Source organism: Marmota monax, unplaced genomic scaffold (assembly GCF_021218885.2).
Source record: "Marmota monax isolate L192 unplaced genomic scaffold, Marmota_monax_Labrador192_F-V1.1 WCK01_AAM20220418_F8-fsc00141, whole genome shotgun sequence".
NCBI classification, from domain to species: Eukaryota; Metazoa; Chordata; class Mammalia; order Rodentia; family Sciuridae; genus Marmota; species Marmota monax.
In genome coordinates, this window is record NW_026692981.1 from 1,760,040 (window position 1) to 1,772,857 (window position 12,818).

Below are 12,818 nucleotides of genomic sequence, written 5' to 3' on the forward strand. Positions count from 1 at the left end.
GATCGAACCCGGGCCTCACGCATGCCAGGCGAGCGTGCTACCGCTTGAGCCACATCCCCAGCCCATATTTATTCTTGATTTTACTTCTTGTGCTTTAGGAGTCTTGTTTAGGAAGCCAGGTCCTAGGCTGACATGGTGAAGATCTGGGCCTGTTCTTTCTTCTGTTAGATGCAGGGTCTCTGGTCTAATGCCTGAGTCTTTGATTCACTTTGAGTTGGTTTTGTCAGGGTGAGAGAGAGGGGGTTCATTTCATTTTGTTGAATGTGGATTTCCAGTTTTCCAGCACCGTTGGTCGCTGTCTTTTGGAGATGCCCTTGACAGGGACTGCCTTGGTGGCAGACGACATATGCCTCAAATAGCAATTGGTACAATTGCAGTGTTTATTAGGATCAATTATCCTGGTATCCTTGGAAGTAGCAAAGGTTAAAGATAAGAACATCAAAGAAGGGGAGCAGGTGCCTTGCTGGAGGTCACCCACTGTGAAGTGGGGAAGTGAGAGTTCTGCGGGGGACACCTGTCTCCAGTTCACGGCCACCACACCACAGGGAGACCATCCAGGGTGCTCTTCCTCCCTCCCGCAGAGCCTCCCGTAGCTCTCTCAGGGATCTCAGACTAGTTCTGACTGTATTACCCTCCTGCTGCATCCTGAGGTGCTGTTTTGACTTCGTGCAATAGAAACCCAATCCCGGGTCCTGATCCTACGGGGGCCTGCTTCTCACATCACAGCAACTCGGAGAGCAAAGTGCCGTGGTTCCATGGCTCCATCCAGGAGCCTGCTCGCCTCCTCTCTGCTTTGTCTCTTAGTAAGTGGCTCTTTTCCTCAGGGTCTCATGACGGCTCCTGTCCCTAAGGAATAGCAACCATGTCCAAATAAGAGGGGAAAGTGGAAGGCCACTAGGGCAGGTCCCTGGATCCTTCCTCTTGGTCAGGGAAGGAGCAGTGTTCCCGCAAATCCTGCTGCAGACATCCACGCACATCCCGCCGGCCAGAGCTGTGCTCAGAATGTGTAGGAGCTTTGTCTAGGAGCCTCCAGGACCACAGGCCTGCCTGAGTGGCCCGCCTCAGCGACACACACCTCCTGGGGAATCAGAGGCTGCAGGAAGGAGGAGGAGGACAGTGGGTCCTGAGCAGGCTGCCACCAGGGTCCCCACAGTGCCTTCACAGCCTCACTGATTCCTCCTGGCTCCAAGATAAAACCGAAACCACTGGGCATGGCACGTGGGGGCCTTCAGGCTCTGACTGGTCCAGTCCCCATAGGCCATTGACTCGCCAGGCTGTCACTTACCGGGCACTTTGTGAACAGCGAACTCTCCACACCCGGCACCCGTACATGCTGGGGCCCATCCCCCTGCCTGCATCACCAGGGTTCTCTGGTCCCCAGACACCCCACCTTCCCGGACTGGCTGGGGTTACTTATTGTGTGAAACGGGCTTGGCCCTTACCAGAAGGCACTTCTCGGCACCGAGCCCATCCCTCTCCCTCACTCACTGCGGTGAAGTGGTGCATGTCCAGCTACGCAGGCCTCTGAGTTCTGGGCTGTAAAGTGAGTCGGAGGTAGACTTGTTTTAATTTTCCTTTGATTTTTTTTTCTACTCTGTGTACTTGAACCACAGGTTGCTATTTCAGTAATACTTTTTAAGCCATTTTTTGTTAATAATCCAAATTTATTTCCCTTTGGTTCCAGTTGTTGAAATGGATGAAAACAGTGGACTTTTACTTCTAGAACTAAATCCTCCTAACCCCTGGGATTCAGATCCCAGGCCCCCTGAAGATTTGGCTTTTGGGGAAGTGCAGGTAAGAAAACAGTAAAATTTTAATATTCTTAGAAATAAAACAAAAATATCCTTCATATATATTCAGGGAAAAACAATACAAAACTTTAGAACAGGAACAGATCCTAAAGGAGAACCATACAAAACTACTAGAGGAAGTTCAGAAATTAGCTGGATGTCAAATCCTCATCAGACAGAATGGTGTTTTAGTCTGTTTTCTGTCACTGTAACAAAATATGTGAGGCTGGGTAATTTATAAAGAAAAGACACTGACCCATAGTTCTGGCAGTTCAAGAGCCTGAAGCTGGCATCTGCTCAGCTCTGGTGAGGGCTTCCTGATTGGATGGCATCCCAATGGCAGGAGCCCGTGCAAGAGTGGCAAGAAGCACCTTTGTGAAAGGTGCCAGTCCACCTGTGACAACTTGTCCCCTAGGCAGTTGGGCTGATCCTGCATCAGTCTAGGGTGAGGCCTCCCACTAGGCCCCGCCTCTTAGCATCCCCCCACTTCTACCGGCCATGATGGCACCGGGCTGGTCATACAGGAGACTGTGGGGGACAAGCCACATCCAAGCCCCAGCAAGGGACAGTGGTATATTTCTACATCTTGCCCTAATATCTTTCAAAACCTCCTTATCTATTTTTCCAGACTTAGAAGTTGGGATTTTTCAGAGGAAACATTAGTTTGGGAGAGACAATCTTAAATTCATTTCTCTGTGTGTTTGGAAACGTGGGCATGTTTGAGCAGTTACTTCTTCAGGAAAAACAAGGGAAGGCGCCCCAGACGGGCAGGATTTGAGCTACTTTGGCCCCGACCTCTCCTGCCCTGCTCCCGTTGGCTTTGGTGCTGGGGCTCTTGCTACCTTATCTTTCTCAGGCCAGGCGGGGGCAGGATCAGGAGGAACGGGGTTGGAATTCCCCAGTCTGTGCTGGTCTGTGTAAGCCACTGTGTCTCCCAGGACCTGCATCCTGCAGGCTGAGCTGGCGGGTGATGGGAAGAGAAGGCCACGCAGGCCTCTTGACGGACATGGCGGGTCCATCCAGGCTGCTCCGCTGTGCCAACCCGCACCCGCACCCTCCTCGGCGTCATTCACTCATGTCCCTGTTCACAGCCACTCTCATGCTCAGATCCCCAATGCTGGCCACAGCACCTTGCAGACTGTGCTGTGAAGGACGAGTCACAAAAGATATTCATGGTGCGGGTCACACGTAAATGCCAGATTTAGATAGAGTGAGCTTGGGTAAATCAATTGGTTTGACACCTAAAACCCAACACGAGAGCGTCTGCTCTGATAGAGTCAGGGCTGTGCTGGGAGTTTGTTCATTTCAGGCACCTGCTGAGCCGCAGTTGAGCCCAAGCTCTTGCCTAACCTTGCTTAGGAACAAAACTCTCCGACCCGAGTTGTCAGCGAGCCAGGAGAAGCTTTCTGTTTACTTTTGCTGCCCAGTAGTGCCTCAGTCACAGGAATCTCACTCTGCCCGCAGGTAACGTATCTCACGCATGCCTGCATGGACCTCAAGTTGGGAGACAAGAGGATGGTGTTTGACCCTTGGCTAATGGGTCCTGCCTTTGCCCGAGGATGGTGGCTGCTGCATGAGCCTCCCTCAGACTGGCTGGAGAGGCTGTGCCGAGCAGACCTGATTTACATCAGCCACATGCACTCAGACCACCTGAGGTAAGGAGCCCTGGCACCACCTCGGGGGCCAGTAACGCTGCGATACGAGCAGGACGGTCCTCCAACTCTCCTGCAGTGACCACTCGCTCCGAAGCACTTCATTTGGAATGAAGAGAAGAGCACTAACAAAGACGGATGTGTGCATGCACTTTGCAATTTCAATGTAACAAGGGCTTCCATGCTTTGCGCCAGTGGAAATGAGGAAGCTCTGTCAGGGGGACAGGGTTCACAGTCCCCTCACGTGCCACCCTGAGACTAGGCGGTGCAAGTTTAGGCTGAAGGTCAGCAGGATTGAGCTTTGGGGTTTTGTTTCCTCAGCTCAGCATTTATAACAGGAATCAGCCTCTGTTTCATTTTTTTTTTAAATATAAAGAGCCAGTGTAAATATTTTAGGCTCCGAAAGCCATGTAATCAGCATTGTGACCGAGTCAACATCACCACTATCATTCAAAAGCAGCCACAGACAGTCCTGAAAGGAAATGACTCTCCCAATAAAACTTCAGGGATGATGATATTTTCATATCACATAATTTTTATGAATCATATATTATTACTGTCTGTTTGATTTTCTTTACGATCATCTAAAAGGAGAACACAACTGACTTCAGCTTGCAAAGTCACACAAAAGCAGAGAGCAGGCCAGGCTTGGCTCCCGCCACTGGCTTGCCAGGCCTGGTCTACAGCCCCTAGAGCTCCTGCAGGACTCAGGAGCCCGAGTCAAACCCAGGCCACACTTTGCTGAAACCAGAGGAACTGGACACTGGTGATCCCGAAGAAGCATCCCTTACCCAGGCCGTCAGAGGAGAGAGGAGGGAGAAGCCACTCGTATTTGTAAATGAGCTGTATCACAGGAGGGAGGACCTTCTCCCGCCCCTCAGCTGAACTGCAGGGTGGTGCTTGATTACCTGGTTTGCAAGCGTCGTCACCTTTCCTCAGTTGCCATCATCCACACAGAGCCGTGGCCGCAGGGTTCTTCTGAGGCAGCTTTGCCTTCTCCTACGTGACAGAGTCACATAAATGCCATGGTTAGGGTTAATAGATTGGCTGTTGGTTGACTGGCTCCTTGCTGGTCTGTTCTAAAGCACACGGGAACTATGGGGCATGGATATGCTTTTGTTTTTATTTTCTAAAGGCAGTAGTTTGATTTTTTTTAATTAACTGACTTAGTAACAGAGTACCTGCAACATACTCCTTAACTGACCACAGCCCACTGCAGTGTGGTGGTACCACCGTCCAAAAAGTCCACTAATCGACCATCTGATTGCTTTGTCTCACACAAGCCCTTGGAACCAACTTTGCACAACTTTAGGCTTATGAGACCCTGGGTTCTTGTGCTGCACAGTGACTTGAAGTGTGTGGTACAACTTTGTATGGTTGGTCATGGCACCATGATAACAGTATCATGATAACGAGGCAATTGTTTTATGGTGTCTGCTATAAAATGTAATTGCCTAAAGTTCAAATGAGAACACTCTCTGGGAATGCACTGAGTTTTAGGGGCATGGGTAAGAATTTTGAATGTCATCTAGTCAGTCTATTCTTTAGCCACTGGCTGAAACCTTTTTAGGTTAGCTTCAGAGGCTTGTGTAGCACAGTTGTCATGCACCAAGACACCAGGTTCCACTGTAGTGCCCGACACCTGTGCGGTGTGTTGCCAAGAACCGATCACTGGAAAGTTGCTGAAGCTTGTGACTTTTACTCCCTGGAGTCATTTCTTTGGTTGACCATTTTCAACTCTTTCTTAGTCGAACAATAAGTGTTGAGTTCATTTGCTCCCAGTCATACCATCTGATCTTTATTTATTGAATAGGACCTCCCTGAATCACAAAAACAAGGGAAATGGTCAGTGTATTCTAGCGGATAACCTTTATTCAAAGAAAGCCAGGCAATTCTTCCCCACCGGACCTATTTTAACAGTGTTGGAATGTGAACATTGTCAGTACAGTTGATAAATCCCATATGTGGACTTTGCTCATACTTTTCTTATGATTACAAATTTATTTCACCTGACATTACATTCTGTGTGTGAGTCTGATTCTTAAACTGGAGAGGACATTCTTGAAAGTTAGACCTGCCTTCTAAAAGAAGCACCAGGTTCAGAATCAGAAAATCCAGATGTGAGTGCCAACGTACTATTTGTGAGTTGTACATTTCTGAAGATGTTTTCTCGTCTACAAACAACCTCAGAACTCTTTGTGAGAATCAAATAAAGTGTGAAGAAGAGCCTAGAACTCGTGCACATTTGAAATACAGTAGGCAACTGGCCGTTCATCATTCGTCCTTGCCATACCCCACAATGGCACACACAACCTTGGCACATAACGACCCTCTACAGAGCTACCGTGTGGTGCATGCACACTCTGAGGAGAAAGCACAATCTCCTAGAGACTCTCCTTATCACTTTAATCAGCCTTGAGCAGAGATGCTCCTCTGGTCTCTGGTGAGGGTCTGATTTTCAATTCCTTGCTCTTCGGTCAACGTGTTGGTCTCAGGAACAGACAGTCTCTTATCCTAGACAACCCTATTTTTCCATCTTTCACCTTTCCCTCTCTCTGACCCTAGTTACCCGACACTACAGAAGCTTTCCCAGAGACGACCGGATGTTCCCATTTATGTTGGCGACACAGAAAGACCAGTGTTTTGGAATCTGAAACACAGCGGTGTCCAGTTGACTAACATCAACGTGGTGCCATTTGGAGCATGGCAGCAGGTCAGGGATCAGTTCCCTTCTGTACTTTCCACCTGTGCTTTCTGAGGTTGACTTTAGATGAGGTGACTAAGAGAAAAGGCCATGTTGTTTGGACCTGTGCTGGGTAAATACTGCCTTCATTTAAGCTTCAAATGTTGCACAGTTAAGTAAAAGAGGATTAAAAGACGATTTATCTCCACTGACAACAGTAACCCTATAAGACAGGGTAATAAATCCCATTCCAAATAAGGGGCTTTTAAAAAATTGTCTGAAAGGTTTTTTAAAAAGGTCTGGTTAACCAGTCTTTCCAGAAGTGACAACCTTATCAAATACTGGATTAAAGCCCAAACTGATATACACAGTTGTTGGTTTTATTGTTAAATTCCAGGTAGACAAAAATCTTCGATTCATGATCTTGATGGATGGCGTTCATCCTGAGATGGACACTTGCATTATTGTGGAGTACAAAGGTACTTTCTCCTCCTTAGCAACAATGAAAAATGAAAAATACTCTGGGTAGGAGTGATGGTGGTAGCCACCTGCAGCTTCATCCTGTTCTCATCTTCTCTGTATCTTAATTTTCAGAGGATCGAGTACATTGTATCCTTGTCTTAGTAAGACGAGTAGCCATTCCTATGTTCTTTTCAGAGAAAAAAATTACCAATAATCTAATGTACATATGAGAGGGGTGAAGATTTTTTCTACTGGGCAATCAATATTTTATATTTTATAGTAATTCTTATATTTTAAATTTTATATTTATAGTAATTTTTTCAAAAATATCTTTTGTGAATAAATGTCTTTAGTTACTTTCATCTCAAAATTTCATTAGGAAATCCAATCATACACTTTGGACTTTCTTATGAGAACATGGTCCTCCTGCCTTGATAATGACTTAAGTTTGAACTTTGCATAGAATTTGCAAAAAATAGAAGGATTCGTGATGATCGGGTCTTTCTTCCTTCTTTGCATCCTTTCGGCTTAATGTCTGGAGAGAGTTGGTTGAGACGGGTGATATATTTGCGACCCAGAGTGGAATCAATCTAATTATCTTCCTGAGACACCAGAATCTACCCAATCAAATGCAGTGATTCACTTGAAAATTTAGAGTATGCTACTGAAGTCTTTATATTTTGCAATTTTCTTCTTTTTTTCCTTGAATGTAACCAATTCTATAGTAAAATAAGTCAGAATGTAGAGCGTACCTAGAAGACTGCTGGCGTGGGAACTCTAGCTGTGCTGTTTGAGATTCCACCTGAACATGTGTTCTCTTTCCACAGGTCACAAGATACTCAATACCGTGGACTGCACCAGACCCAATGGGGGAAGGCTGCCGGTGAATGCTGCTCTGATGATGAATGATTTTGCTGGAGGAGCATCAGGCTTTCCAATGACCTTCAGCGGTGGAAAATTCACTGGTAATATTTTGTATCAATGAGATACCAAACATCAGGCATGGCCCTTTGCTCAGTGATGTGAGAATAAGTACAAAGATAATGGAGATGTGCTTCCTCCCTGCAAGAAATTTGCAGCCTTCCAGGGAAACCAGACTTACAGCCACATATGTTGCAAACTGATGCTCCCAGCTCAGAATCTGATGATGGTACATGAAAGGAACACCAAGATCAGATGCAGGACAGGGAAGAGCTAAGAGAAAGATTGAACGGGGTTTCTGGAACCCAGCAGAATGGAGAAGGTGTGAGACTGGTGCCCAGGCTTAAATGCCCTTGGAATATGATCCAAAACAGCTCAGGTGGCAAGTCCTGTTGTTCCTGTGTAAACTCAGCAGGGAGGGGCATGGACAGAAGGAGCCCTCTAAATTGTGGGATCCCAGATAGGAGCCCTTTTACTCAGAGCACTGCAAGAACAGAGCATGGCTTAGCATGAGGAAAATGTGTAAGTGGTATGTTTCTTTCATTAGGTATCCTCGACCTCAGCATCTGAGTGCTCACTACTTCTGATTAGTGGATCACCATGTTAGTAACGATCCCTGTCGGACAATGTGGCAGGAAATGCCCTCCTTGCAGAATGAAGTAGCCTCTCCCGCGCCCCTGCTTCCTTCTGCAGTCGGCTTCACAGCCTCCAGGATGCGAAATCAGGGAAGACAGGGAGGCTTCTGGCCCTGGGAACTCACAGTGTGCTAGGGAGGCACTCATTCCGGGTTAACCAGCACCGTGCCTGTCTGTGTGAGTGTGTGTGCAGGCATCAGCATCCGGGAGGAGCTGGAGGAGACAGAAATACTATCAGTGCCTGTATCTATGTTCTTATCTTTATCAAATGTCATGGCAATAACATAGTAACGGCTCTCTGACCCTTGGCCCTGCACACTCTGGTCCTGCCTAATCCCCAGCTCACTCTCCCGCCCGTCTCCCGAAGCCTGCTGTCTCCCAGCCGCCCTTCCTTCTGTTCCTCACCCTCGGCTTTCCAAATGCCCTCCTGCCAGGGCTTTGCATTGGCTCTTTCCCCTGCCTGGGGTCCTCCTGCCCACAAACGGCGTGACTGCCAACTTTATGTCCAATCTCAATGGCCATTGGTTCTCTGACCACCCTGCCTAAAGACCCTCCTTCCCACCCACTTGCCCCAGATATCCTCTGTCCTCTGGCCCAGTTTTAATTTCTTCCTAGCACCTAACTCTCTGTAAAGACTTTTTTTATTTGCTTCTCTCACTAGAGCAAATGCTCCCGAGAGCAGGCACCTGCCTGGTCCTGTTCACTATTGTATTCCCAGTGCCTACAACCACTTCTAGCCCATAGTAGGTACACAACAGATATTGATTGAGAGAATGGATTGGTAAATGACAATCTTGTGACGTAGACATCAGGATTGCACTTATAGAGGAGGAACCAGATGTTGAAAAGTTAGGTAGTTTAACCCAATATTGCACAACCAGTGTATGGTGGGGCAGGACCTTGAACCTACATATGATTCCACATTTATGCTCTAAATTACTGTGCATTGTAAGGTGTGACAAATAGGCTCCGCTTTTATAATAGGCTAAGGTGATACTCATTCATTTGTTAGTAAAGTTAGAATTACAGTGCCTTTAAAATGTGCTCGCACTCGAGGTGTGACTATACATACTGACCTTTGTATTTAGCTAGGGATCCCAAAATCACCCCTATCAAAGAGAAAGCCCAATGCCTCAGAGCTATACTCTATTCTACCTTAGTCATCCTTCTGAACAAGCTCCAGCTTACCAGAGCATCTGCTTTTCTGTGGTTTCTGAACAGAGGAGACTCTAACCCAAATACTGTCATTGCAGAGGAGTGGAAAGCCCAGTTCATTAAGACAGAGAGGAAGAAGCTGCTGAACTACAAGGCTCAGCTGGTGAAGGACCTGCAGCCCCGAATCTATTGTCCCTTCGCTGGGTATTTTGTGGAGTCCCACCCATCAGACAAGTATGGCTGGACACTTCGTACGGTTTTTACACACAAGTTCACGCATGCTGGAGGGGGTGACTGTGCTGGAATGCAATGGGAAGGGGAGAGAGGAGGGGAGGGGAGGAGCCCTGAGCTGGCTAAACAGCTGCCAGAGAACTGGGAGCACGAGGCAGAAGACACCCAAGTAAGCTCGGAGAGGGGTCCTCAGAGATCCCCAAGGGAAGAGCAAGGCATTTATTGAGGGCATGCCAAGAAGTGAACAGGGGGCTGTTAGCCAAGCCATCTAAATTAGCCCCCTGATGACCCTGTGAAGAAGGTGGCATGTGCCTGTTCTGCAGATCAGGAGTCTGAACAGAGGCAAGGGACGTGCCCCAGCCACCCTGTTGGAGAGTGGCACTGAGCAGCACACCCTGGTTTGCCTGGCTCCAGAGCCTTCTCTGTGCCCCCTGCACCTCAGAATAGAATTGTGTCGTGAGGCTACGTTCTCATATCCTGGGATGTGATGTGATTTCTCTTGAGGCAACATGAATTCTTCAAATGCTTTGAACATCACCAATTTATGGAAAGATTGAATTTTCCAATCTCGTGCATTTTGCCAAAGCACGTTGGTTAAGTCAGGGAAGACCTACACTGTTGATTCAATTCGGGATTCCTGACACAAAAGAAATGCTTGGCAGATACTCAGGAATCAAAGACAAAACCAGGCAGTGTGGTTACATTTTCTCATCATGGAACAGCTTGATTTGAAGGTGTGGTGAGAGGCAAGGCTTCTTTGTGACTGGTTCTGTAAGGATAGTGCTAGTTTCCTAGGGCTGCTGTTTAAAACTTGCCACGTACTGTAGGGCAGCTTAGGACACCACCAGCAAGTGGTCTCACGGATATAGAGCTGAGACTCTGAAGTCCAGGTGCGGTGGTCAGGCCTCTGCGGTTGCTGGGGAGGAGCTGCTCCAGGCTTCCCCACGCTGTCTGCAGGTGGCCTTGCCTGCGCATATCTGTGCCATCAGGGCACCAGTTGTGCTGGGTCAAGGTCCACTCATGGCCTCATCTTACCTTGACCACCTCTGTGGAGTGTCTACCTCTCTGGAAGGGTCACTTCTGAGGGACTGGGGGTTAGCACACCAACGAATCTGTTCGGAGGGGAACCCAATTCAACCCATAACGAGTTTTTGTGTTAAAATGGAAACGTTTCATGACACGAATCAATATTATAGCTGTACATATTTTTCTAAATTAAATATGCAGATAATTTTATTTTAATTGGACAGCATTACAGTTCACTGAAAAATTGCAAGTAGAATTTGAAGAATGTTATGTTGTATTTAGAGTTGCTTATAAATGATTTATGAAGTCAGTATTAATATTAACAAGTTGCTACAAAAGTTTGTGAACTCCCTAAACTTGGATAGATATATTTGGTGGTGTTGTTCTTTATACTGGGGATTGAGCCCAGGGATACTCTACCACTGATCTCCATCACTTTCCTTTTTATTTTTTGAGACCATGTCTTACTGAATTAGTGAGACTGGCCTCAAACTTGCAATCCTCCTGCCCTGGCCTCCCGAGTTGCTGGGATTACAGGTGTGTGCCAGCGTGTCCAGCAGATAGACACAGTTTTGAAGCTAGACATGCTTTTTCTTCAAAATCAAATTAATTCTTCTAAAAAACAAGCCAGTTTTGTCAATCTAGATTGGAATTACATAAAGATGAATTTTTGATGGTTAATTCTGTTATTAGAAAAATTTAAGTTTATAACAACTTGAGCATGTGACTCTACTTTTTAAATTATAAATTTTATTAAATATGAATACAGATAAAGTTTTTCTGATGAAAATTTAGTACCTGAACCGAGATATAAGTTTGAAATACACATTGGATTCCAAAGACTTGGTATTGGAAAAAAGAATGTCCAAAATCTCATTAAAAGTTTGAACTATTTTTTAATTGACAGATAAAATCATATATATTTATCATGTAAAGATGTCTCAGGCTGTTTATATACATGCAGAATGACAGTCTAGCTGGTTGGCATGAAATGCCTCACACTGTCATCCTTCCTGTGTCGAGAACACTTCCCTTCCATTCTCTCAGTGTCCTCGATAGTTCTTCCAGAACGTGGTCATTGTGGGTAATGAGCCATGCTGGGTGGCAGAGTTTCCTGGATAGCTGGAGTTTGTTTCTCTAGATATGGGAATTTTTGATTTTGGTAGAATCATCTTCTTGGAAAGCGCCTTAGGCCAAAATGTGTCTCTTCTTAACTTTTTTGCATTATCATCACCTCAGTGTTTTAGGATCTGCTGTGACAGTCTGCTGTCCCCAAGATCCACGGAAGCTGCTGTAGCAGAACACTGTCCACGGGGTGTTTGCCCCAGCATCAGCAGCCCCAGGCAGAGAGACGCTAAGTGTCCTTCTCGTGGTCTTGCCAAGAAGTTGTCATTCTTCCTGCTGGGACAAATCCCTGCACCTCCCCATTCTGCTTTTGGATCTGCTGCTTCTGACCACCTGATTAGTCAGGAGTCAGAAGGAGGCTCAGCGTCACTGCCTCGCATCACATTAGGTGCGAGTGCTACTAGCAGGGCCCTGGCAGCTCTCAGTGAGGGACCGTGGAAGCTTGGTCGGTTCATGGGTTGTGGAGTGAGTTTGTAAATAGGAACTCAGCTCATGGCTTTCACCTGTGAGAACTGTAAAGAAATCCTTTGCTTTTAATTATCCTTAATTGTCTTCTCTATAACCCAGATCCAGTCCCTTGGAACATTATTGCATTTCTAAGTCACGAGATCGGTGGTCCTAGTTTCTATTTGAAAAAAAAAAAATCATATATACTCTTTTTCCTAGGCAAACTCCTATGATGAAGTTTGAAAGTTATAAAAAAAAAATCTTTTGGGATTGTGGATAATCCTGGATGCGAGTTTCAGGAGTGTGCTCCCACTGAAACCTGTTCAATCTCAAAAATATGTCAAGAGCAGTTTTCCCTTGGAAACTGCCGTAAAGAAGGGGTGAAATTTAAGAGCTCTGTGTCACACAGGCGACAGTCTCTGTGCAGCTTAGCTGTGAGGGATTCAAGTGGAGGAGGCACGGCAGGACTAGCAGAGGGAGCAACAAGAGACGCAGGGAACCGGCGGGGGGGGGGGGAACCTCGGGGTGCGGGATGCAGGCTCAGCACGTGTTTCTCAGACGCTCGCAGGTGCTGGCCTGGGACACTGGGTGAGGCTCTCCAGTTTCCTAAGGGAATCAGGAGTCCTCTGTAGTTAAGTGTGTCTCTCGGTCAACTCAATGTGGAGTTAAATGGCAGTCAGTTGACAAAAAT

The 12,818-nt window shown here is 46.6% G+C and overlaps 1 protein-coding gene across 10 annotated transcripts in view; it reads left to right on the forward strand.

Annotated features, from left to right (window-relative positions):
• LOC124097811 (cytidine monophosphate-N-acetylneuraminic acid hydroxylase) overlaps window positions 1-12,818 on the forward strand; it is a 74,022-nt gene that overhangs the window by 39,043 nt on the left and 22,161 nt on the right. For all 10 annotated transcript variants that reach the window (XR_006853381.2, XM_046452360.2, XM_046452361.2 and 7 more), the window contains 6 exons: window positions 1,685-1,794; window positions 3,255-3,445; window positions 6,008-6,155; window positions 6,523-6,604; window positions 7,415-7,552; window positions 9,397-9,532. Coding sequence is in view for 9 of the 10 variants with exons in the window: in XM_046452360.2 (XP_046308316.1) it covers window positions 1,685-1,794; window positions 3,255-3,445; window positions 6,008-6,155; window positions 6,523-6,604; window positions 7,415-7,552; window positions 9,397-9,532 (805 nt within the window). In the remaining variant the exon portion in view is untranslated. The remainder of the gene's footprint in view (window positions 1-1,684; window positions 1,795-3,254; window positions 3,446-6,007; window positions 6,156-6,522; window positions 6,605-7,414; window positions 7,553-9,396; window positions 9,533-12,818) is intronic.